At 46.8% G+C, this 22,622-nt stretch overlaps 1 protein-coding gene across 3 annotated transcripts; it reads left to right on the top strand.

Annotated features, from left to right (window-relative positions):
- The first annotated feature begins 62 nt into the window (after positions 1 to 62).
- ZNF346 (zinc finger protein 346) lies at positions 63 to 20,813 on the top strand. 3 transcript variants are annotated; one of them, XM_006198948.4, is made up of 7 exons: positions 63 to 273; positions 7,498 to 7,601; positions 8,162 to 8,254; positions 10,006 to 10,150; positions 13,973 to 14,158; positions 16,959 to 17,052; positions 19,374 to 20,813. In XM_006198948.4, the coding sequence occupies exons 1-7, from the start codon at positions 99 to 101 to the stop codon at positions 19,459 to 19,461; spliced, it is 885 nt and encodes a 294-aa protein (XP_006199010.1). In that variant the 5' UTR covers positions 63 to 98; the 3' UTR covers positions 19,462 to 20,813. The 3 variants fall into 3 exon arrangements, with proteins under 3 accessions (XP_006199010.1, XP_015090435.1, XP_072803281.1); XM_015234949.3 differs by having other exon boundaries at positions 13,925 to 14,158; XM_072947180.1 differs by lacking the exon at positions 16,959 to 17,052 and having other exon boundaries at positions 13,925 to 14,158.
- The last annotated feature ends 1,809 nt before the right edge of the window (positions 20,814 to 22,622 follow it).

The raw sequence follows: 22,622 nt of genomic DNA, 5'->3' as shown, positions 1-22,622 counted from the left end.
CGCGAGATTTGCTGGCCAGGCAAAGTCACCCTCCCACCCACATCTCGCGAGACCGGGGTGCATGAGCGGCTATCGGCCGGCTAGGGCTTGCAGGGAAGATGGAGCATCCCGCGCTGGGCACGGTGCAGGCCGCGGACAGCGGCGGGGCCCGGCCATACAGCAGCCTGGAGGAGCGGGAGGGCCGGGAACCGGACGGGCTGCGCTTCGACCGCGAGAGGGCGCGCCGCCTCTGGGAAGCAGTGTCCGGGGCCCAGCCGGTGGGGAGGGAGGAAGGTGAGTCCGGGGGTCTTCCGAGGCGGGAAGCCCCTCTCCTGCCTGCTCGGTTCGCGGGGAGTGGCGAACGCGCGGCGCGGGAACGCGGACCAGCCCCCGGGTCCACGGTCACACCCCCCTGGCGCCCGGCCCGCCCCCTTGCGTGACGCGCCCCGGGACTCCCAGACTCGTGCACCCCGGCGGGGGCGGGCTCCGTTGGCCAGCTCCCCTGAAAACTGAGGCCACAGCACTCCAGGAGTCGCGCGCAGATGGTCAAGGGCTTTCTCACGCCCGGGCCTCGGGGTCCTTTCCCTCGCCTTCCTTATCCACCAGAGCTCTTCGTAAATTCGGGGACTGGAGTCCTCGAGGCATGTCATCCAAGACGTCTCGGAGAGTCATAGAACCTTCCCCGCCTGACTCGTGGCCCCTTCATTTCTCCCTGACTCTCCCTCGTCCTAGTGTCCAGGTTTCCCCGACCCCTAGTGTCTCTTGCCTCCTTTCTCTCACTCCCCACACTTCCGAGGGCTCTAGGAGGCTTTCTCCTTACCCCAGGGCTCCTCCTGGATTTGGTAACTGAGCCCTGGCTTACCCCTGTTTCTTGGTGTCTCTTGTCTCCACCAGCTGGGTCCCTTTTCTACGATGGGGACCAGGAGCCTGAGAACCTGGCCAGGGCATACTTTGGCTCCAGTTTTCTTGTATCCTACGCCTGACCCAAAGTTGTGGAGAACAGGATACACGGGGCACTTCTGGGCTGAAGCTTCCCAGCATGCTCTGCACTTGACATGGCGCTGGGTAAGGTGGAGATAGAAAGAGGAGGATGGGAAGAGCTGCCCTGACCCCGCTGTGTGACCCCCTTCACAGTCCTTAGCAGTGCTAGCTGCTTACGTCTAACTAAGGTCTACACGCTGGGCTTCTGTGCTAATCCTGTCCTGCAGTCTGCTGGGAAATCAGATTTCTCTAAAGGTTTGGTTGCTTGCTGAGCAGACTAATCTTGGAAAGTTAATATGTTGCTTGTGAACTGATTGCCCTTGGATAAAATGGAATTTTTGACCGCACCCAAGGAAGATTAAATTTGTTTAAATTTGGGGTGGTACATGGACCTGTACTCTGGTATATACTTCTCCAGCTTGAAAACTCGTCTAGTCTGACTCCTAAATCAATACGGGGCTCCTGTCCCTTTCATCCTTATACGTTCAAACTTGTTTGGCACAAAGTTGCCTCTTCTCCACCTCCCACCCCTGGCAGTTTTCCTTTCATTAATCTGACATTAACTGACAACTGTTCTGTTCCCAGGACTGGCTGGGCGTCAGAGCTACAGAAATAAGGAAAAAACAGTCCTTTCACTGGAGGGGCTTGTAGTCTAGTCCAGGAAGCGGACACCAAAGAAATTGCAGTATAATGTAGTGGGTGCAATAAAGAGGAATGTCTAAGAATTGGGGAGTGCACAAAGAGGAAGTGACCTTTGTCCTCAGGGGACAGGGAAAGTATGTCCTGGACATTGAAGCAGAGAAAACAGCACCTGTGCTTTGAAAAGCTAACTGACTATGTGTGTATGAATGCACACTGTCACTTAGAACCCGGTTTATTTCCCTACTCTCCTCACTCTGTCCAAAAATTTATATGAGGTCTGGGTAGACACCTGTAACATGAAGTTCTGCTCACCTTGGTTTTTTGTTTTCTCTTAGCACTTTTATTGAGTTATAATATACAAACCATAAAACTCACCCAATGTAACTGTACAATTTAATGATTTTTAATAAAAGTATGAAGTCGCATAACCCTATTGCAATTTAGAACATTTCCATCACTCCAGTGAGTTCCTTTGTGCTCCTTTACATGAAATCCCCACTCTCACCTCCCGCCCTAGGCAACCGCGAATCTGTGTTCTGTCTCTATAAATTTGCCTCTTCTGGACCTTTTGTATAAATGAAGTCATATCATATGTAGTCTTTTCATTCGGCTTTCCTCAGCATGTTTTTGAGGTTCAGCCAAATTTTGGCGTGTATTAATCCTTCATTCCTTTTTATTACTTAAAAGAATTCCATTGTATGGCTCTTGCTTTTTTATCCTCTGATAATCTTTGCCTCTTGAGTGGGCTGTTTAGACTATTCACATTTAATTTAGTTATCTACGTCTAGATTTACTGTCACTACTTCTTTCACCCTGTGAAAATCAGCCCTGTAGTTCATGCTCTAGATCTCTCAGCTTCTACCCCAGATATCTTCTGATGGTCTACAATATGGGTACGAACTGAATCCTGCCAGTCAGATGCTTTATAAGATTTGGAAGGCAGAAATGCAGTGAGGACCATATTCCTATGGCTATTGGCTATTGTTGCTATCAAGAAAAGTCATGGAACTATGAGATCTTCCTACATCAGTGCTGCAGCGTCCATCCTCCAGCTTCACAGGTTAAGAGGCAGTTTCAGGGACAATGGAAGCTTCTTCTTTCAGCAAGGCTGTGATGGAGGCCTCAGAGACTGGAGCTCACCTATTGGAACAGTTATACATTTTTCCTAGAGACATTTCTGGAAGGCCCAACCTGGTACCTTCAGCCTTTCCAATAATTTTCTAAGTGCCTAATTTCCCCGATCAAACCTGTCCCCTCAGGTAACTGGTAGTTGGATTAGAGTTGCATGTACATATCTGGGCAACAGGAATGCACATTCAGGCTACCTTCCCGGAATTCTGATAATTCATGGAAGTTCTTTTTCCCTCTGTGGACCTTCGCTTACTCCAGCCTCATGAACCTCTCAGATTTTGTGAGTCCAGAATTTAGGAAAGGGTTGGCTGGACAGTTCTGACTCGAGGTTTCTTATGCACTTGCAATCAGATGGTGGCTGGAGCTGGAATAGCAGTGAGATGGGACTTCTGGAGGCTGGCCAGGCATCTCTTTTTCCATGTGGTCTCAGAGTCTCTCCATGTGATTTCATGCGTGGAATAATTAGGACTTCCTCACAGCTTGGGAGAAAACTGCTTACATGGTGACTGCAGACTTTAAGAGCAAATATTCCCAATTTGGTGGATGTTTATAATTTCTGTCTCCTGTGTGGCTCTATGTTGCTTAGTGGTTAGCCAGTGAGTCAGTAAATACCTGGAGCCAGTGAGGTTCAGTCCTCTGCTGTTGGATCTGTGGTTTGGTAGGAAAACACATTCAAAGTTCAGGCCTTTTAAAAAATCATCCCTGGCTTTTACTGTCAGGCGCTTTTTGCATCTCCTCTGTGCATGCGTGCAGCCTCAGAGTTAGCCAGGAGCATGTGGCTAACTTGGGGCCTCTTAGGTCCCCATGGCCACACGGTTTCAGCTACAAACATGACCACAGCCTCGGGCTATAATAGATCCTCTGGCCTGTCCTGCTCACCTGCCTCTGAGACCATCACTTCCACCAACATTATAACTAGATCGGAGTGTTGCCCACCACTTCCACGGGGAAGTTGTTGGTTCTCATATCCTATCTCTTCCTGGTAGAACCTCTGTGCTGACTGAGTGTGGGAAGGGACGAGAGCAGTCCCAGATTCCTGCTGTTCTTAGCCAAATTTCTGCAGGTCTACAAGCATAAATGCTTCCCAGCTTTTTAAGTGCCTTTGGTCAATTTCCAGAGTACTCACGTGGTCTTTTTTGCCAGTTTATTCCAGTCTTACAGTTGCTATGGGGAAAGAGGGTCTCCTCACTCTGCTATAGCTGGAGGTCCCACCCTATGTTCATTTTATATTCAGCTTCACTTTCTCTGCCTGACTTCTAAATTTGGAAGGTCCAAGACTCAGTCCCAGGAACTCTTTCCTTTTGCATCTACATTAGGCATTCTCTTCCAGTCCACAGCTTTAAATATGATTGATACACTGATGATTCTCAATTTGTATCTCCAGCTCTGACCTTTCCCTCAAGCTCCAGGCCTGAATCTCCAACTGACTGCTTGATATCTCTGTCCGTATGTGTGACAGACCACTCATGTTTAATATGGCCAAAGGAAAAGTCTTTCATTTTTCCTCCAAGGCTGTCTTCCAGTTCTCATCTGTTCAGTGCTCAAGTTCAAAATGTAGGCGTTGTCCTTGACTCCTCTCCTTCACCCACTACAACCAATTGAAGAAATTGGATGTCAGATCAACTTCCAGAACATAATTCCTAATCCATCCACTTTGGGGGGGGGCAGAAAAATATGGCATATTTATTCATTTTAATAGCCTCAAAACCAATGGAAATTCTGAATGATTCATGAAGTTAGTCCCAATGATAATTTGAGCTTCTGATATCTCCTTTTGTTAAAGTTATTTCTCTGCTAAACTGTGATCACATGTGGAAATTTAGTTTCAAAACTGCCAGCAAGAGAGAGGTATTCAAAGAAGTTCAGATTTTTTTTCCTATTAGATATCTCTTAATAAAGAAGGCAAATTAGGAAAATAATACCTTTAGAGTACATATAAAACAGAACTGTCTGATTAAAAATGATTTTACTTATCATAATTCTGGTGATCAGCTGAGTGATTAAGTCTGCCTTCCCACGAAGGGCTCTTAATCTTACCAGTCACTATCAAAATGTTGTAAACATATTTCATCAGAAATTTCTGTGTGCTTCCCAGAAGAGATTATACATGATGTCACACACACGCACAAAAAGTCTACCTCATATAAACTTTTTCAGGTTTTAAACAATTTTCTTTCTCTAGCTTCTCTCTCGACAACTCTTGAAGACTGCATCTCCCTGGCATCTCCTACAGAAAATACTTCCTATTGTAAGGCACAGTGTGGGATCTTGTGATTGTTCATAAGAACATTTCTGACTCTCATTTGAAGGCTGAAATTAGACTGAAAACTATTATCAAGGAATAATTTGGATTCCATTTAAAGGAAAATTCAGGTGAAGAGATATCTTAGGCCATGTTGGCAACGATCAGAACCTGTAGACCTAGAGTCTGGCAAGGTGCACCTGACTTTCAGAAGCTGTTTGCAGATGGTCCTGAGGAGGTTAGGAATTTTATACACATTTCTTAGGGACGCCTTGGGATGCTATGGTCTATCGACTCTCTCCACAACTTTCTGCACTTGAAGCCCCTTGACTGCCCCTTTGACCTTGCCAACCCTGTGATAATTGCGTCTGACAGTTAAATGGAGCCTCCTGGCCTTGCTGCTTCAGGCCCCATCATCCCCATGAATATTAACAAGCCAGGCTCCATGACTATCTGTCCTGTCATCCACTTTTCTCATCTCCATTGCCAACCTGCCTAGTCCAGATTTCCATCATTTGTTGCCTGGAGGACTGCAGCCGCCTCCTCCCTGCTCTCTCTGCTTCCATTCCTGTTCCCATAGTCTGCTGACACAACCACCAGGCTAATTTTTTCAAAACATATAATACCTATCTGGCCACCTCTCATTGTGCTGAGAAGAAAATACACAGTTCATACCATGGCTTAGGAGACCTTACAGTTGTTTAGCACGATCTGGTAGGCCTCAAGCTGTCTCTCCAACTTTATTTTCTGCCACTCTTCTCTCTTCATCATACTCTGTTCCCAGCTGTCCTTCCCCTCATTCCTTGCTTATGCCAAACTCGTCCCTGCCTCAGAGACTTGACGCCGTCTCAGGCTGGAGATGCTGTCAGCACTGGAGCGGTGTTTCTCCCAGACCTGGTGGCTGACATCTCCCTAGCATGGTCTTCACTGTCTATCCTGCCCCCATCGCTGTCTCCACTTACTTGGTTTTCATAGCTTTCCTCACGCTCTGTCACTGTCTTGCTCATTTGTTTACTTTGTACTCTGTCTTATTTGTTGACATGGCCCCAGCACTAAGCCCAGAGTGGCACCTAGAAGGCGTTCTGAATCCATGTTTGTGGACTGTGTGAGTGTATTTTTTGAGGCCAAAGAAGTACATTTCATTCATTCAGCAGGTATTTACCAAGCCCCTCCTGTGGGTCAGGCATTTTGTTAGATGCTGGAGACACAAGGTCAAAAATGACGTGATCCTTGCCCTGTTTAGACTTTGGGAGTCAGATTCTGAATATCCTTCAAAGGGAACACAATAAAACAAAATTCTAGCATCTCTAGGCAAAGAGAGGAAGGCTGGAATCTGACTCCTGGGTAACACTTCCCCTCGTGCGCTTTGCATTCTGAGGAGCCTCTTACCTTCCCTTTAAAAAGTTCTGGCCCACATATGTTCACAGACTCACTTCCCTTGGTTTCTCTGAGCACAGCTGGGTTAGCCAAAGTCTGCCACAAAAATCTACCAAACACTGTAGGAGAAAAATGAGAAAATAAACAAGAGACCCTAAGGGGCAGAAATATAGCCAGACAATAGCCCTTCTTCCCAAAAGGGCTGGCGTGAACGAGCTTTAGATCTTGTGGTGTAGGGAGAGGCACCTTAAAAGTTCCCACCGAGAACCTTCCTCCAGGGAGTCTTGACCACTTCTTGGTCCAGAGTAGAAGATAAAAAACACGAGCTTGCTGTCCGCTCCCGGTCCTCTGGGCTCTGCCCCTGCGTAGATGACCGATGTCGTGATAGAACTCATGCCTCGAGCGAGATTTCACTCCCTCCTCAAAAAACAAGGCTTTGTTTTCTAGGCCCAACGATTAAGCCCAGGACAATGCCACGGTTTCCTGCAGTGCGGAGCTTCTGTGGCCCGTTAGATAATTTTGGATGTTTTGAAATCATATCAAGAGCAGTGAGAAAATTATTCCCTTTTCGGTGCTTTCAATCCTTCTGATTCTGCCTGGGGAGACACCGGTCAGCTGCTGCCATGTCTTAACGCCTCTCCTCACAGTTGCCCCTCTGTTGGTTTTTTGTTTGTTTGTTTGTTTTTATTTTTGGGGGGGGGTGGGTGGTTAGGTTTACTCGTTTACTTGTTTTTAGAGAAGGTCCTGGGGATTGAACCCAGGACCTCGTGCATGCTAAGCAGCCACTCTCGTGTTCTTTCCAGGGAGAGCTGCAAGCTTCTCACACCAGCATCAGGCTACAGTTGTTTCATTTTTATTGTATTTATTTTTATTGGCATTTACTTTTTATAGTTTAAAGATTCCTTTTTGAAAGAATTCACTTAGTCAAGAAAGTTGGCTTACATAAAATTATAAAGTAAGTAATAGGTTAGGTGGCATTGGACTCTAGCACGAGTCGTGAAAGCGGCAGGGGAGGGGTGACTGAGGTTCGCTGATCGAACAGCACGGCACTCCCTTCCTCGGTGCCTGCGTTTGAGGCAGGGTTCAAAGACGGTGCTGCTGAGGAAGGCTTTTAACCCAGAGGTTTTCCATTTTCCTCTCTGCAGTGGAGCACATGATCCAGAAGAACCAGTGTCTCTTCACCAACACCCAGTGCAAGGTTTGCTGCGCCTTGCTCATTTCTGAGTCCCAGAAGCTGGCCCACTACCAGGTATGCCCTCGCACCTTTAGAATGGCTTTGTTTTCCAGACCCACTGCCAAGCCCACACTTCTCCCTGGCTTGCATGGTGAAATGAAATTACTTCCTAGCTGTCCAGAAGTTGCCTCCATGCATGTTGGCTGTGACTTGAAGATTGACTTAATTTTTCGGAGTCTCATCTCTCCCACCCAAATCAGGGTCATGATACTTACACGTTCCCTTGCTGTTTGGTGTAACAGAAAGTATATGCTTTGGCTTTAAATAGACCTGTGTTCGAATCAGAACTCTGCTACTCATCTTGGGCAGGAAACCTCACTGTATTCAGCCTCAGTTTCCTTTTCTGTAAAATAGAGATGATGATAATTTTTTTCATAAATTGTTGTGAAATTAGATTTGACAGCATTTAAGTGCCTTGTACAGAGTAGGAACAAAGTAAACTAGGTTTCTCCCCCAACCCTCTCCTCCTCTGATGTTTTTGTGAGGATGAATCAGATGAAAATGTAGTGTTTTTGAGTGCCTTAGCTATGAAATGGCATTTGGCTATATTTGATCTTTTTCCTGGGTTCTTACAGAGCAAAAAACATGCCAACAAAGTGAAGAGATATCTAGCAATCCATGGAATGGAGACATTAAAGGGGGAAACGAAGAAGCTAGACTCAGATCAGGTAATCCAGCTGCCATGTTGAGATCGCTCACTTCCTGATGAAGCCAGCAGGCAGGTTGGTGTGGTGGAAAGAGCGTGGGCTTTGAGTCAGACTGACTTGGCTTCAAATCCCAGCCCATCGTGTGACTTGGGCAAGTCTTCTTACCTCTCCGAGCCTTGATTTCTTCCTCTATAAAATGAGGATGCTAGTATCAACTACCTTTCAGGATTTTTCCAAACTGAAATGAGGGAATGTTTATAAAAAGCAGTCAACACAGGACCTGGCACATAGGAGGGGCTCAGTGAATGGAGCCATTGTTCTGCGTTACACCCAGTGGTTTGACAGAGTGGGACAGCTGTCCATTCCCTACTCCGGAAGAGAAAGTGGAGGAAAAGCCAGGCTGCTTGCTTTCTTGAGACCCAGGCGAAAGAGCTGAAGCACTTGAATGTTGAAATAAACAAGTGGAAGGAACTTTTCCAAATATCTGCTCTGATCAAGATGTAAATGCATTTGCTTTTTGCTTTAGAAGTTCTGTGAGAATTAGGCCAAAACAACCCCAGCCCCTCAAGTGTACCATTATTTTTGTTCCATGGCAGGCTGTGCAGACATCATGGGATGAAAAGCCAGCAGACTGGGTCCCAGTGCTAGCTGTGCAACTTACTGGCTGGGTGCCTTCAGACAAGTCACTTAACCTCTCTGTACTTCACTAAAATGGACATAGTAGTTCCTACGTCTTAAGGGTATTGTGAGGTAAAATGCCAATTTTTAGTGGATGCTCAGTGAGTAAAAGTTTACTCTACAAACTGTGCCTCCCTGTTACAGTGACACCAGGTCTGGAAGGCCTTTGCTCATCCCTTTTTGACATTCACTAGGCTCATCCCCTCGTTGCCTTTCTTATGATGTGAAATTCAGAGAGACAGGGTCAACTCTGTGACCCTGGGCAAGTCACTTCCCCTCTATATCTCTGTTCCTTCAACTCTTGGGGTAGCCCAGTAGTTCAGATGAGAGCATGGGCCCTTCCCCCTCCAACAAAGAAGTACCCAGCCCGAAATGTCAATAGTGCCAAGGCTGAAAAATGCTATCTTAGAATGAATACTTTATTCAGAGATCAGACCTGGGAGAGAGGCTGGGAGCCTTAATATAGGCTTGAAATACATTGTTTTCTAGCCTAATCATAATCATCAAATAAAACCCAGTGACCTGCTTGTTCAGCACACACTGAGCACCTGCTGTGTGCCCGACTCCAGCAGGGCGCTAAGGATAGGAAACAGGTGAGTCCAGCAGTCCACGCCCAAGCATTGCACTTGAGTTCAATGCCACTGTCAGTTTAGGGTGACAAGTGGTAAGATAGGGGTCTATTTAATGCACTCCAGGAATACAAAGGAGGAGCAAGATTGAATCTTCCTGGAATAATCACACAAAGCGGCTTGATAATTGTTCACTGAGTAGTTTTCTTGGGTAGAGTTCTCTCAGAAGAGATATTTAAAATGAGCCTTGAAGGCTAAGCAGACATACGCCAGGCAGGAAGGAAAGGAAATCGTTCTAGGCAGCAGGAACTGCCCACGTAAAACAAGGAAGCAACAGAGAACAAAATGGGGAATGGTGAGTAGAGTGTTGGCTGAACTAGCTGGCGAAGAATCCGGAAAGGTAGGTTGGGGTTAGCGTGTGAAGGGGGCCTTTAGTGCCCATTCTCCTTTGGGCCGTGGGGAACCATTGAAGATTTTCCGGCTGGGCAGTGGCGTGATCAGACCTGTGTTCTTTCTCCTAACCAGAAGAGCAGCAGAAGCAAAGACAAGAACCAGTGCTGCCCCATCTGTAACATGACCTTTTCCTCCCCTGTCGTGGCCCAGTCGCACTACCTGGGGAAGACCCACGCAAAGAACTTAAAGCTGAAGCAGCAATCCACTAAGGTGGAAGGTACTGGTTTTCCTGAGTGGTGCTATATCGGGACCCCTCCCGGCCTCAAGGCACCAATGCCAGGTGCTCCCAGAAATGCTCGCTGGGGCCACAGACTTGGAGAGGTTGAACTGCTTTTGAGAGCCCTTAAAAATATCAAAAGTAGACCCAGCTTCATGAAAATGCAGCCTCAGAGTGGTAGTCATTTAGCCGCCCTTTCTTTGGTTACATCAGTTTTTCTCTATAGAAGCGTCTTAGCCCTGGACTTTTGTCCTGACAAATAATTATGAGTCAGGAGCGCCAAAGTCCTCCAGGACTCACACCGTGAGAGCTTGCTACCTGCTACCTCTCTCACTTAGTTTTTCCCTCCCAGCATCCACCTGCCCTTATTAGTATTCCAAGTTAAAAGCTGAATCGTCTTTTTCGTGTGCTTTAGGTTATGCCCTGCTTACTTTAATCCTCAGAGCTGCCTGTTCTCAAGACAGGGACTTGCCTTTCAAAGCTGAGGACTTCAGTGCTGCCCCTGCTGCCCAGCGAGCTGTGTCTGCAGCTGTCACGAATTCACTCCCAGTGCAGTGACTTCTGAAATAGCCCCCTTTATCTTGTCACCACTGGGCTCAGCCTTCACTTTCGTCTCATTAACTCCTGACTCTCTGGATTTTTGACCTCTGCTAACTACAGTTAGCCAAGACTGAAAGTTCTTTGATCTTTATTTCATTTTCTTCGTGGTAATTTTTGCTTCTCTATTTTGAACCAAAAAGACTATACTATCCATAGTACTTGTCCTTTTTTATATTGTTATGTTATAAAAACAAGACAAGGATGTTTTGGAAAGCTTTGAAAATAGGGTAAAAAGCCACTCATAATTACACCCTCTTATCACACCCAAATCTAGCATTCCTGCTATATAAAACAACAGAATATGGACTTTGAAGCCACAGATGCCAAAGTTTAAATTCTGGCCCTGCTATGTACCATCTGTATGACTTAACTTCTTCATGCCTGAGTTTTCTCACCTGTAAAATGTTGGTAATACTGTCTACTTCATAGGTTGTGAGGATAAAATAATGTGTGTAAAGAGCCTAGGACATAATAGATGCTCAGTAAATGACAGTTCCTGTTGTCAATATTGTCACCGTCATCACGACAGCCAGGGATGGAACCCCACATGAAGTGCAGTGGCTGATCAGGCATCCACCGCCTGGAGCACGTCACTGGCCTTGCTTATGGCTTGTTCGTCACTAAGTTATACTAGCTCTAATTGTTTTTGTTTAAAGTCACTGTTCGTACCATTTATAGTACTCAAAAGATTAAACGCTAGGCTGAGGGAAACTAGCTTAAGAACAGAACTTTATAAAGTCACTTATCTTTCCATAAATGGGAAGATCCCCTGGAATATGCCTGGACCGATGATTCCATATTCAAAAGTTTATTTTTCATCTTTACTTTCAGCCCTTGCCACATAAAGGATATGTTTTTTGATAGTTGTAATTATAGTGCATGTAACATTCATATCCTGCTTTTACTTTTAAGTTAGTAGTTTAGGCACATTTCCATGTTATTATATAAGTTTATAACTGTATTTCTGAGATTAAACATTTTTCTAATGTAAAAGTAATACAAGCATGTTGTAGAAAATATGGAAAATATAGATAAATGGAAAGAAAAATACCCATAATTTTATCAAAGATAACCACTGTTAGCATTTGGAGTACTCTTCCTCCTGTAATCTTTTGTTATATGTACGTGTGTATATCTGTGTGTATGTTTGTTTTATGTATACCTAGATTACATATATGAGCATAGAATCCTTTAACCTTATTGTTTTTATAAAAACAGTGCATACTCATTATTGTTTGATCAGTTCAAACAATGCAAAAGGTACAGAGGAAAGTGAAATATCACCCAAATCCTACCACCAAGAGAGAAACACTATTAATATGTTGGTAACATTTCAAAATACGAGCACAATTTTTTTAAAAATATAAGTACACATATAGATTGCACATATATCTTTTAATAATGATATGGTCATATCGTGTATAATTTTTTATACTCCTTTCATTTAATATAACATTTATATTTCTTCACATTATTAAAAACATTTTCATAAGCATTTTTAATGACTGTAATATCCCATCACACCACATTTATTTAACAGTTCCTCTGAATGGTGAACATTTACATTTCCCCCCCCCCCATTTATATTTATAAGTAACACTACAGCAAACATCCCTGTACAATACTCTTTCAGTGTTTCAGATTGTTTCCTGAGAGAAGACTCCATAGCTCTCCTTTTTATTAAATGTCCATTAAGTGGTTCCTCCAACTTTACTTAACCATTCATCACTGATGCTTCTTTTCTTTTAAAAAATGACCTTTATGTTTTAATGACCATTATTATCTCTCTTCTAATATCAGAAATTTACATTCATTGTAGAAAATTTGGAAAATACAAAAGCACCCTTTTAGTCAATAGTTTTGGCCTTTTTTCTGTACATCACCCGTTAGTTTTTTTTCACTCAGTACCACGTACTGAATATTTTCTCATATTATTAAATATTCTACAACATGTACATTACTTTTCAATTTATTACATTCTGAAACAATGACCAGGGAAAATCAGTGGCCAGGGAAATTGAGATTCCCTATACTGGAAAGCCATTGTGGGAAAAGCCGGCAGGTTTCTTCTGGCTTGCTGAAAATCCTCAAAACTTCCCCCACTGAAGTGGCAAAGGGATGAAAGAGCATCTGTCTGTGAGAGCTGCCGAGCCCTACCCCTCCTCCACCAATGGGGGAGTTTAGGCCACATGTTTAAAGCAGTGGTTTCTAGGTTGACACCATTCCAGCTGTGTGGACTCATTAGTGAGTCATGGCGTCCACTTTACAAGGCCACAGCGCAGCCTGCAGTCAGCATCGGGACATTTGCTGGCCCACAGGAGGCTTACACATGTGCCCATACCCGGCTCTGATTAACTGAATTCATGGGCCAGAGCCAGGGATGCTTTCTGAAGCATGAGCTGTATCCTTCAGGTCTCCCTGCCACACCCCGGCAGCCTGGCATAGCAAAGAGGGCTTGGTATTTAGGATCACACAGACCTGGATTCACTCATTAGCCGGGTGATCCTGGGTAAGTCATTTCACCCATCAGAGCCTCAGTTTTTATCTGTATTGTGGCAAAATGATACCTACCTACCTCATGGCAGAGTTCTGAGGACCAAAAGAGGAAATATATGTACAAAGCTCATAACTAAATGTCAGTGTTATCCTCCTCTCCCCTACTTGGCCTAAAAGGCAGTGTAGCCTAAAAGGCCCCCCTAGTATGGTGCCTTTCCTAGATGACCCTCCAGGCCCTCAGGTTCTGTATCTGTGCATTGGCTTCAAGATCTGTAACGGGGATACATTGAGGATGGGAATAGACACCCAAACTTCTTGTCCTATTTGCTGTGAAGTTCTGGGGGATTCTGAGGGATGGGAAGACTGCAAGCATGTGCATCTCTAATCTGTTGCCATTTGGCAACTTGTTGGCAGAAGTGCAGAGCCTCCTCAGAACAGGAGAAGATCAGGACCCACGAGCCTAAAGTAGTTAAAGCTGCCACACAGAGTAGCTGGTCTTCGGGCTCCCCCACATCCTCTCAGTTTTCCCAATTAGAGACGGCTGTGATTCACACAGGCAGCGCCACTCCTGCAAGTGTGGCTAGCTAGTGACCCAGCCTTTCTTTGCGTTCAGCGTACTCGAAAGCCTGGCACCTTCTGGGTTTTTTCATCATTTCTGTTTGAACTCTCTCACCGCAGCTCTGTCGAAACGCCTTACAAACCCTTTCCTTGTGGCCTCCACCTTAGCCTTGCACCAGAATAGAGAGATGATAGATCCAGACAAGTTCTGCAGCCTGTGCCACGCGACTTTCAATGACCCCGTCATGGCTCAGCAACATTATGTGGGCAAGAAACACAGGAAACAGGAGACCAAGCTCAAACTTATGGCGCACTACGGGCGGCTGGCAGACCCCGCTGTCACCGACTCATCGGGTAAGGGGGCCCCGCTCACACCCCGCTCACACCCCACTCCCCGGACCGCCACGGTCACGCTGCTCCTCCTCCAGATTTGAATAAGAATTCTGATTGTGCAACTAAATATTTAAACGTTTAAACCCTCTGTGAGTCAAACCTATCGGCAAGCCAGATTTGGGGCAAAGGCCACCAGTTTGCAACATCTGATTTAAATTCCCTGTCATGCACATTTCTTGTCTGAAGGCCTCAGCAGCCTCTGCCAGATTTTATACTATCCTCAGAATCCTTCTTCTCCCAGCAGCTGAGACTCCCTGGGATGTACCCCCAGGATAGCATGGTGAAGGGGGCCACACATCAAGATTTAGCCCTTGGAATGTCAGTACTAAATGGTGAGGTCAGATTAGAGACAGCAGAAGAAACTGAGAAGGAGCGTCCAGAGGAGAAAAAGCAAGACCGCGGGCATGCGGAAAGCTAAGGGCAGGGAGACTGAAAAGGGAGGGGTCACCAGTTCTGCCAGGTGCTGTTGAGAGGTCACATACAGTGAGGTCTCATAAGCGTCCATTTTGTCCGTTACATTTAGATACAAGGAAGCCAGCATTGGCCTTGGAGAGAGAGAAGGAGTGGGAGAGAGCGTGTGTGTGTTGTATAGCGGGATAGGTTGCAAAGTAATTGAGAGACAAGGAAATGGAGAAGCAATTGTAGACAGGTCTTTCAGAAGTCTTGGCAGTAAAAGGCGGGAGCTACAGGTGCTTTTCTAAATAAACCAGATGTTTAAAAATCAGCTCTAGTAATTTACACTTCATAAAATCACAGGGGTAAACTGGAACATCAGACATATAAAATGAAAAGCAGATGAAAGTGTATGAGTGTGGGTACTGGACAAATGTGCTTTTTTCGAAGCACCAGTGAATTCCTCACTTGCCCCAGATGACCATTTGAATCTAGCTTCCAGATCAGCACATTGTGTGCTGAGATGTACCTCGCGTGCGAGAGTGCAGAGGCCTGTGGTGCCCAGGGAAGAACAGGGGCCTCACAGACCAGAGCACAAATCCCAGCTCAACCACTTAACCTCCCTGAGCCTGTTTCCTGCTCTGAAAAATAGAGATAATGACCTATCTTCCAGCGCTGTTGTAAGAATCAAAGGGCATAAATAGCCAAAATTTTGTCATGGTGGCTGGTGCTTAATAGGTAACAAGAGTGGGCTGTTGTAATCTGGGCATCAGTGACTCTTAACTATTAGTGGTTGTCACCCGCACACCAGCCCCAGGTCCCACTCCACATCCTTGCGGGGAGAGTGGTTCGGCTAGTCCATTGTGCATCTTTTCCCTGTTCGTGTTGAACCATGAATTCTGGCCTTCAGTGTGTCAAAAAGGCCTGAACTCTGATTGCAGTAATTTTGCCCTTAAATGCTTTAAAGGGATGTGTCTTACAGGAAGTACCTGAAGATACAAGAGAAACAAACGTAGCAGGGAACACTGGCCAGCTTACTAGACTAGGGGAGCTTGTGGGTGTTCCCAGTAGCTGCAGCTGCTGTGAGAGACTGGTTAGAAGACACTCTCCATCTCTTTGCCAGCTTGGCTCATGGAACCCATAGGAGTGAAATAATAATATAAAAGCTCGCATTTGTTGAACACTTACTGCATGCCAGTTGGCTTTTATTTGAATCATTACAATAACCTTTGAGGTTAATACTAATAGTAACCTCATTTTATAGGTAAGGAACCTTAGTCTTAGAGAAGCCCCACCTTTATAAATGAGGACACCAGATCCCAGAGAGCTTAAATAACTGGCCTGTGGTCCTACAGGTAAGAAATGATAGAGCTGGGATTTGAACCTCGATGAACTCACTCCAGAGCTGTGAGACTTTAGGATGACAGATAAGTCAAAAGGTGTCAAAGAGACTCCTAAAGTCATGGTGCAGTGCATCTTGCACAGCTAGCACCCGGCCTGCTAGAGCAAGTGCAGCCTTCGGAGGCAGGGCAGCCTGAGATTGCCACTTACTCTGCGTTCTTGGACGTGTGGCCATGCCTGATTTTCTTCATCTATAAGAGAATAATGATACTGGCTTCCACAGGATCATTATGAGGGCCAGTCAAAATTTTATGAAGTTCACGGCCTATACTAGGCACTTGGTAAATAGCTACTTTTTATTGTAGGTATTATGGTTGTGGTATAATTGGTTCATAGATGGGAAAAGCTGAGGATCAGAAAAGGAAAGGGATTTAGCCAGGGTCACATGAAGGCAGAGTCAGGAGTCCAGCCCCATATCTTGACTCCTGCCCCATGCTCTCTCCGCCAGACCGTGGGAAGAAAGGCCACTTTGTCATTGGAGCATCCCTGGTAGTGAGACAGGGTCTCTGTGAACCTCATGGTTTAGATTAAGTTTCATAGCAGGCCTTCTCATTAATTACTGTTATTGCAAGCCCGAGGAGTGTGCCACCTTCCCAGAGATCTCAGCGAAGGGCATCCTTGATGAGGCCACTTAGCACAGTCAAGTGGGAGAGACAGTTACATTAGATGTCACCTCTTTGTTCTGTCAGTGTTTTATATACTGAACAGACAGCTATTCTGGACCAGGCTCAATGCTGGGAATGAGGGTTCAGAGGGAAGCGAGGAGGTTCCCAGCCCCAAGGAACACACAGGCACCCATGTGCCCCCTGAGCATTGAGGCTTCAGGGGTTCTTACCAGGGCCACTCACCTGACCTCATCCCACCCATCCATCCTTAGAAGGGCATTTGCGCATGCTATCAAAAGCAGCAGCCCCCAGCACCCTTCTTACTGGACAACTAAGCATCTTGCCTTTGATGTGTGTTGCAGCCGGGAAGGGCTATCCCTGCAAGACGTGTAAGATAATGCTGAACTCCATAGAACAGTACCAAGCGCACGTCAGCGGCTTCAAACACAAGAACCAGTGAGTAATCATACTTCGAAATTCAAGAGTCTGCAGCAGGAGCCAGGGCTTCTGGTTTAGAACAAAGCCCCATACTCCCTGGCTGAAATGGAATCCTGGCAGTCTTCTCCGTCAACAGCTCAATCACTTAGCAGAAAGCAGTGTCTCCTCTAAGTTCTTCTCCCATCACCGTCTCCCCAGCCTTTAGAACTGCAAGGCTGAAGGTTTTAGTAGAGGAACATAAACGATTTCCTTGGTGGTCTCCTAAGAGTACTTAGATTTTCTGGCTGTTAGCAATCTAACTACAGAAACTTTACCCCCAGTGGACTGAGTACCCTAGTCTTCAAGGCCAGCAATTCTGTGGCAAGAGCTCCCTCTACAGGTTATTACCGAATATGACCAGATTGTTTTATTGATCAAATACTTACTGAACACCCTCTGGCCAAGACAGACCCAGTCCCTACTCTCATAACGTTACATTCTGATGGGAGGAGACAAACAATAAGTATGTAAACAACCAGTAATTACAAATTGTGATAAGTGCTTTGAAAGGAAGAGATGAACAAAGTCATCTGTTCATGATAATCTTGAAAATGACTGACATTCTTTGAGCTCCTGGTCTGTTGCAGGCCGTATACCAAGCAGATTCTCTCAGGTGATCCTCATAACAATCCTGGGAATAAGGGATTGTTATTCTAATATTACAGATATAGGCAACCACCATTCAAAGTGGTATTGTGAGAAATAAAATAAAAAACAAAGTGGTATTATGAGGCAGAGCCGTAGTTCACACTGAGGCTCGTCTGACTCAGCATGCTCCTCCAGGGTGTCCTGCTGACGAGGTTGTGGCGCCATGTGATATGAACAGGTGAGGGCCCATGCAGTTCTTTCCCTTCCTCTCAGAAGGGAACTGTGTGGTGTGGACAGTGTGCCACAGCATAACCTTCTGAGATTGGTTATCCCCATTTTACAGGTGAGGAAAGTTTCAGGCCAGCTGAAATGATTGCTTTGACTTTGGTGATTGGTTCTGCGTTGCTTACAGAGCCGAATGAATGAAAGGTGGTAGAAATACAGAGTGTTGAGGTCAGAACTTCCTTGGTCCTCTCAGCTCTGCCTGACGTCTCCTCTCCCACCCTGCGGCGGATCTTCCACTTTATTGGTTGACATGTGTTTAATTGGGAGAACTCTGGAGGCTCCTCTTAGATGTGGACTTGAGACAAGCCCTGGCGGCCCAGCCTGGTCCCCCTCCTGCTCCAGCAGACCTCCCTTGTAGCATGACTGGTGGCAACTTGGCAGCCACCTTGGAGCCAGCCAGAGCCCTGCCCTGGGGCTCTCTGACTTGAAAATGCTGGTGTTGTTTACTGTTTTCTTTCTACACTTTCCAGCTGTGTGACCTTAGGTGAGTCAGTAAACCTCACTGAGCTTCCAGTTCCTTTCTGTAAGATTATAGTACAATTTGTTGAACACCTAATTCAGTCTCATGGAATTTGCAACAGTGGCTCTGAATTAGGACCTCCTCCCCTTTACAACCCAAGGAAATCTAATGTCAAGTAGATTGAGTGACCTGCCCCAGATTACATGGTTACTGGGAGTTAAACCCGGGATTCAAACCTCTTTGTCTCCAAAGCCTGTTCGTTTTGCTCTGCCGCTTCCAAGTGGTGCTCGTTAATGGGACAATGTGATAGTTAGAGATAATGTATGTGGGGTTGTAGTACTGATAAAGGGAGCTGTTAGAGATAAGCTTTCATTCATTCAGCAAATGTACACTGACTACCTTTTATGAGCCAAGTCCTGCTTTGAACGTGGGGCTACCATAGGAACCAAGACCAGTGCTGTTCCCTGATCCTCTGGATCCCCCTCTGGTGGTAGAAGCAGAGCCTAAACAAATCCATAAACAAATAGGACACTATCAGGTGGTGCCGGGTGAGACAGGGAGAGGAGAGCCACTTAACATTCCATGTGAGGGCGAGAATGGTCATTCTGTGCCATCCAGGTCATGCAGGGCCCTGCAGGCAGAGTAGATGGTTTGGTATAGAGGAAAGATATAGACTGCAGTCCTACTGTGGGCAGGTCACTTATACTTTCTGAACTTTAGTTTCCTCATATGTAAAATGGGTGTGCTAGCCCCACCCTTGCAGAATTGACATGAGGATGAGATGGAATACTGGAACCAAACACCCAGCCCTGTGCCCTGTACGTGGCGGCCCTCAGCGAAGGAGAGCTGCCCTGCTTACTGCTCCAAGGGCCTGGAAGAGCTGTACTACCATCAGAATAAGCTACGTGGAGGACCATCACTACCGCCACGAGCTAACCCTGTGCCTTTATTCCTTCTCAAATTACAGGTCACCAAAAACAATGGCATCACCTCTGGGCCAGATTCCTGTGCAAAGGCAGCCCATTCAGAAAGACTCAACCACCTTGGAAGGCTAAAGGTGTTTCTGTACAGCACCCCAGGTTGAACCAGCCATGAGCCAGCTTCCTGTAACTATGGTCAGCCCTTGGCTCTTTCTTCCTCCTTTCTTACACCTGGAGAATACGTAGGCCTGAGGCAGGAGTGGACCACAGACAGCCTCTGACTGGTCCAGGCAAATCCGCCCCTGCCCCTCCCCTTTGGAATGGGCCCTGAAGGTCAGGGTAAGGCTAGAAGGGATCTTGACAGGACGTGGGTTGTAGTTTGGAGTTTGGCCTTTCCCGGTCCCCAGCCCTTCTGGGCCATATGTCATGAGGCCCCAGGCCTATCTTTTCCTCTGCAAGTCAGTTTTGGACCAGTCTCTGCAGCTAAAGAGCTGAGCTCTCCCTGGGCTCTAGGTGTCTCCAGTGAAACCTGGAGCTTCCATGCCAGACCTTGGCCTGGGCAGGAGAGGGCAGATGGAAGCGGCTGCCACACGGAAGCTTAGAGTTAATGTTACACTCCCCCTCCCCCAAAAAAGTTTCCTTTTGCTGAGCCTGGGATCAGATGCTGGCCAGTTACACAGATTTCTGCCCACCGTGAAGTCTCCACCTGGAGCAGTTACACGGTCCTGGCCGAGCATTGCTGTCCCCCTCGCCCTCGTCCTCCACAGTTCCTGAATGGTGCTAAGGATCTGCAGCAACTGGGGACACACTAGAGCTGACGGAGGCCTCAGTACCCAGTGGGATCATCAGAAGCTCCAGTAGGGGCCTTTTCCCTCCTCCATCAGAGGTGCTCTGACCCAGGGTCATATGAGGAAGTCTCCACCTGCAAATTTCCTTGATGGTTCTGTGCCCTTAAAGGCAACCTGCCTCCTGCCAGCCAGCTTAGAGGTTAGTTGCTGCCCTTCGGCCCTACTGGCCCTCTCCTTCCCCTTGTGCAGCAGACCACCTGCCCAGGTTGCTATGGTGCTAGTCCTCCCCCATCATCCACCAGGAGATTCTGGGTACCAAGGGGCAGGATGGGTCCCCAGGAGAAGAAGAGAGCTAGTGTAAGTTTCTGCGGTGAGTGAGGAAACAGACGTTTCCCTGACCCCACACCTAGATTTCTCTAGCACGGCTATGTTTTACGGCCTGGGACGTCCCTGGGAGTGGACTTTACCTCGGAGCTTTCAAACAGGAATTCCAGGGAGGGTCACCATCTGAGGTTCCTCTTCACTGGGGCAAAGAAGCCCCCAGCTGCTCTCGTGGCCTCCTCCCCACGCTCCCTCTCCCTTGGCCTGTGAATGCCTTTACGTATTGTGTGTGGATATGTGTGTGTGCACTCATGCTCTCTCTTGATCACTGAAGCACCTAAATAAAGAATTTCTCCCATGAGCCAGATTGCAACTGAACAGACCTGGGATTTGGATCTAGTGTGTGTGTCTTTACCTCTCACCCTCACCCCAGACTTCCAGCACCCTAAGTACTGACTTTGGGAGTTGAGACAGAGACAGACATCAAATTGCTTGCCAACTCTGTAGGCGTCTTCCAGGTGCCTTGAATCAGTCCAAGCTCCTCTGCTCACCCAGCCCCTCTGTCATGGAGGGCCTCATGGAGTCTTTAGAAAGTTCAAGCTGGGAATCTACTTTGTTTGCGAGTATGATGTGGCTACTCTGTGGAGAAGGAACGCAGGGGAGCAGGAAAGGAGACATCCAGCGAGGCAAGGATGAAAGCTGTCCGCAGTATGGCCCTCTCCGGGCTAGCGCCCTCAGGGCAGGGGCCTGGCCTCATCCATCTCCACTTCCCTAATGTACAGAGTTGTATGTCCTGCAGTGTTTGTTGAATGAATGATTGAGGATGCATAAAGAAAGATGGCCTCTTCCCGCTCAGCCCTTACATAGCAGTAGGTTTGCTCCCTGGGGCTTATTATAGGCCTGGTGATTTTTGGAAGAATCTTTTCCATGACCCAGAAATGAGCTGGGAAAGGAGTGTACGTGGTGGCATCAGGAGCCCTCTGTCCAACCTTTGTTTCAGACAGCGAGATCTGGGGAATGTGCCCAGGCAGCCTCAGCTCCCATTCTTCACTCAGCAAACTGTCTTGGGCACCTGCTCTTTTCCACCTGGGAAAGGCCATACACAGCTCTCAGCTTTCAAAGCCTAGACTGCCTCTCAATTTTCCCAGAGTCCTTCTACCCCACCTAAGGTGTCAGAATCAGCCCCACCTATCAGGCAAAGGAGTGAAGGGCAGAGAGGTGAGTGGGCTGCCATACTATGAGCCCTTGGCCTGCGGGACCTCTTAGTCTGGATTCAGGAGTCCCTACCAGCTGTGTGCCCATCCCTGTTGGTGTGGGGATGCAGGCATGAACACTGTTTTGCCCCTGGGGAGCTCACACACTGTTAAAGATCATTATGGCCATGATCAGAGGGTTATGCAGGGTGCTGTGGGAACGCATAAGATGTAGGCACTAACTCACCCGGGGGCAGGAAGAAGCTGGAAAAACTGGGAAACTAATGTTTGATCTGTGTCACAACCTTTTGAGCTGGGTGATGGTACTCCATCTTATGGGGAAGGAACAAGGCTTAAAGGGGTATAGTGATTTGCCCAAGGTCTTGCTGCTACAAAGCAGCAAAGTAGAGAGTAGAATCTGGTTCTCTGGATTCCAAGTCAAGAACCCTTTATACAGAGGGACAGGAGTCCATTCCACGTGACCTCTGGGCTTGCCATGCTCATCTTCTGGCAGGGCCATGGCCTCAGAGAGCAGGTAGCCACTCGGCCGGGGCAGCAACAGCACCCACAAAACAGACTGAACAAAGCTCAATGGTTATTGTCTGTTCCAGGCACCCCCATACCTCTCGTAATTTTACCTAAGATTCCTGGCATATTAGACTAGTTATAACTATAAGAAACTTAAGTGGTTATCTAAAAAAGAAAATTTACTGATTCACCTAATGAAAAATCCTTGTACGAGGATGGCTGGATTCAGGTTCTGATGCAGTGCCATCAGGAAGAGTTTAATCTCACTCTGCTGTCCTGTCCCCTGTCCTCTTTCCCTGGCCGACTTTCTCCAGAAGGTAGTAAGACGGCCCCTGGCAGCTGCAGGTTTGTATCCTGATAGACTGGCCACTGCGTCTTTTTCTTGGTTCGAACAAAAAATTCTGGGATTGACTCCTTAGCCCCTTGGATCTGTTTCCACCCCTAAGCCAGTTGCTGCGGCTAGAGG

Source organism: Vicugna pacos, chromosome 22 (genome assembly GCF_048564905.1).
Source record: "Vicugna pacos chromosome 22, VicPac4, whole genome shotgun sequence".
In the NCBI taxonomy this organism is placed as follows: domain Eukaryota; kingdom Metazoa; phylum Chordata; class Mammalia; order Artiodactyla; family Camelidae; genus Vicugna; species Vicugna pacos.
Note: the sequence above shows the minus strand (reverse complement) of the source record. Positions and strands in the feature narration are given on the sequence as shown.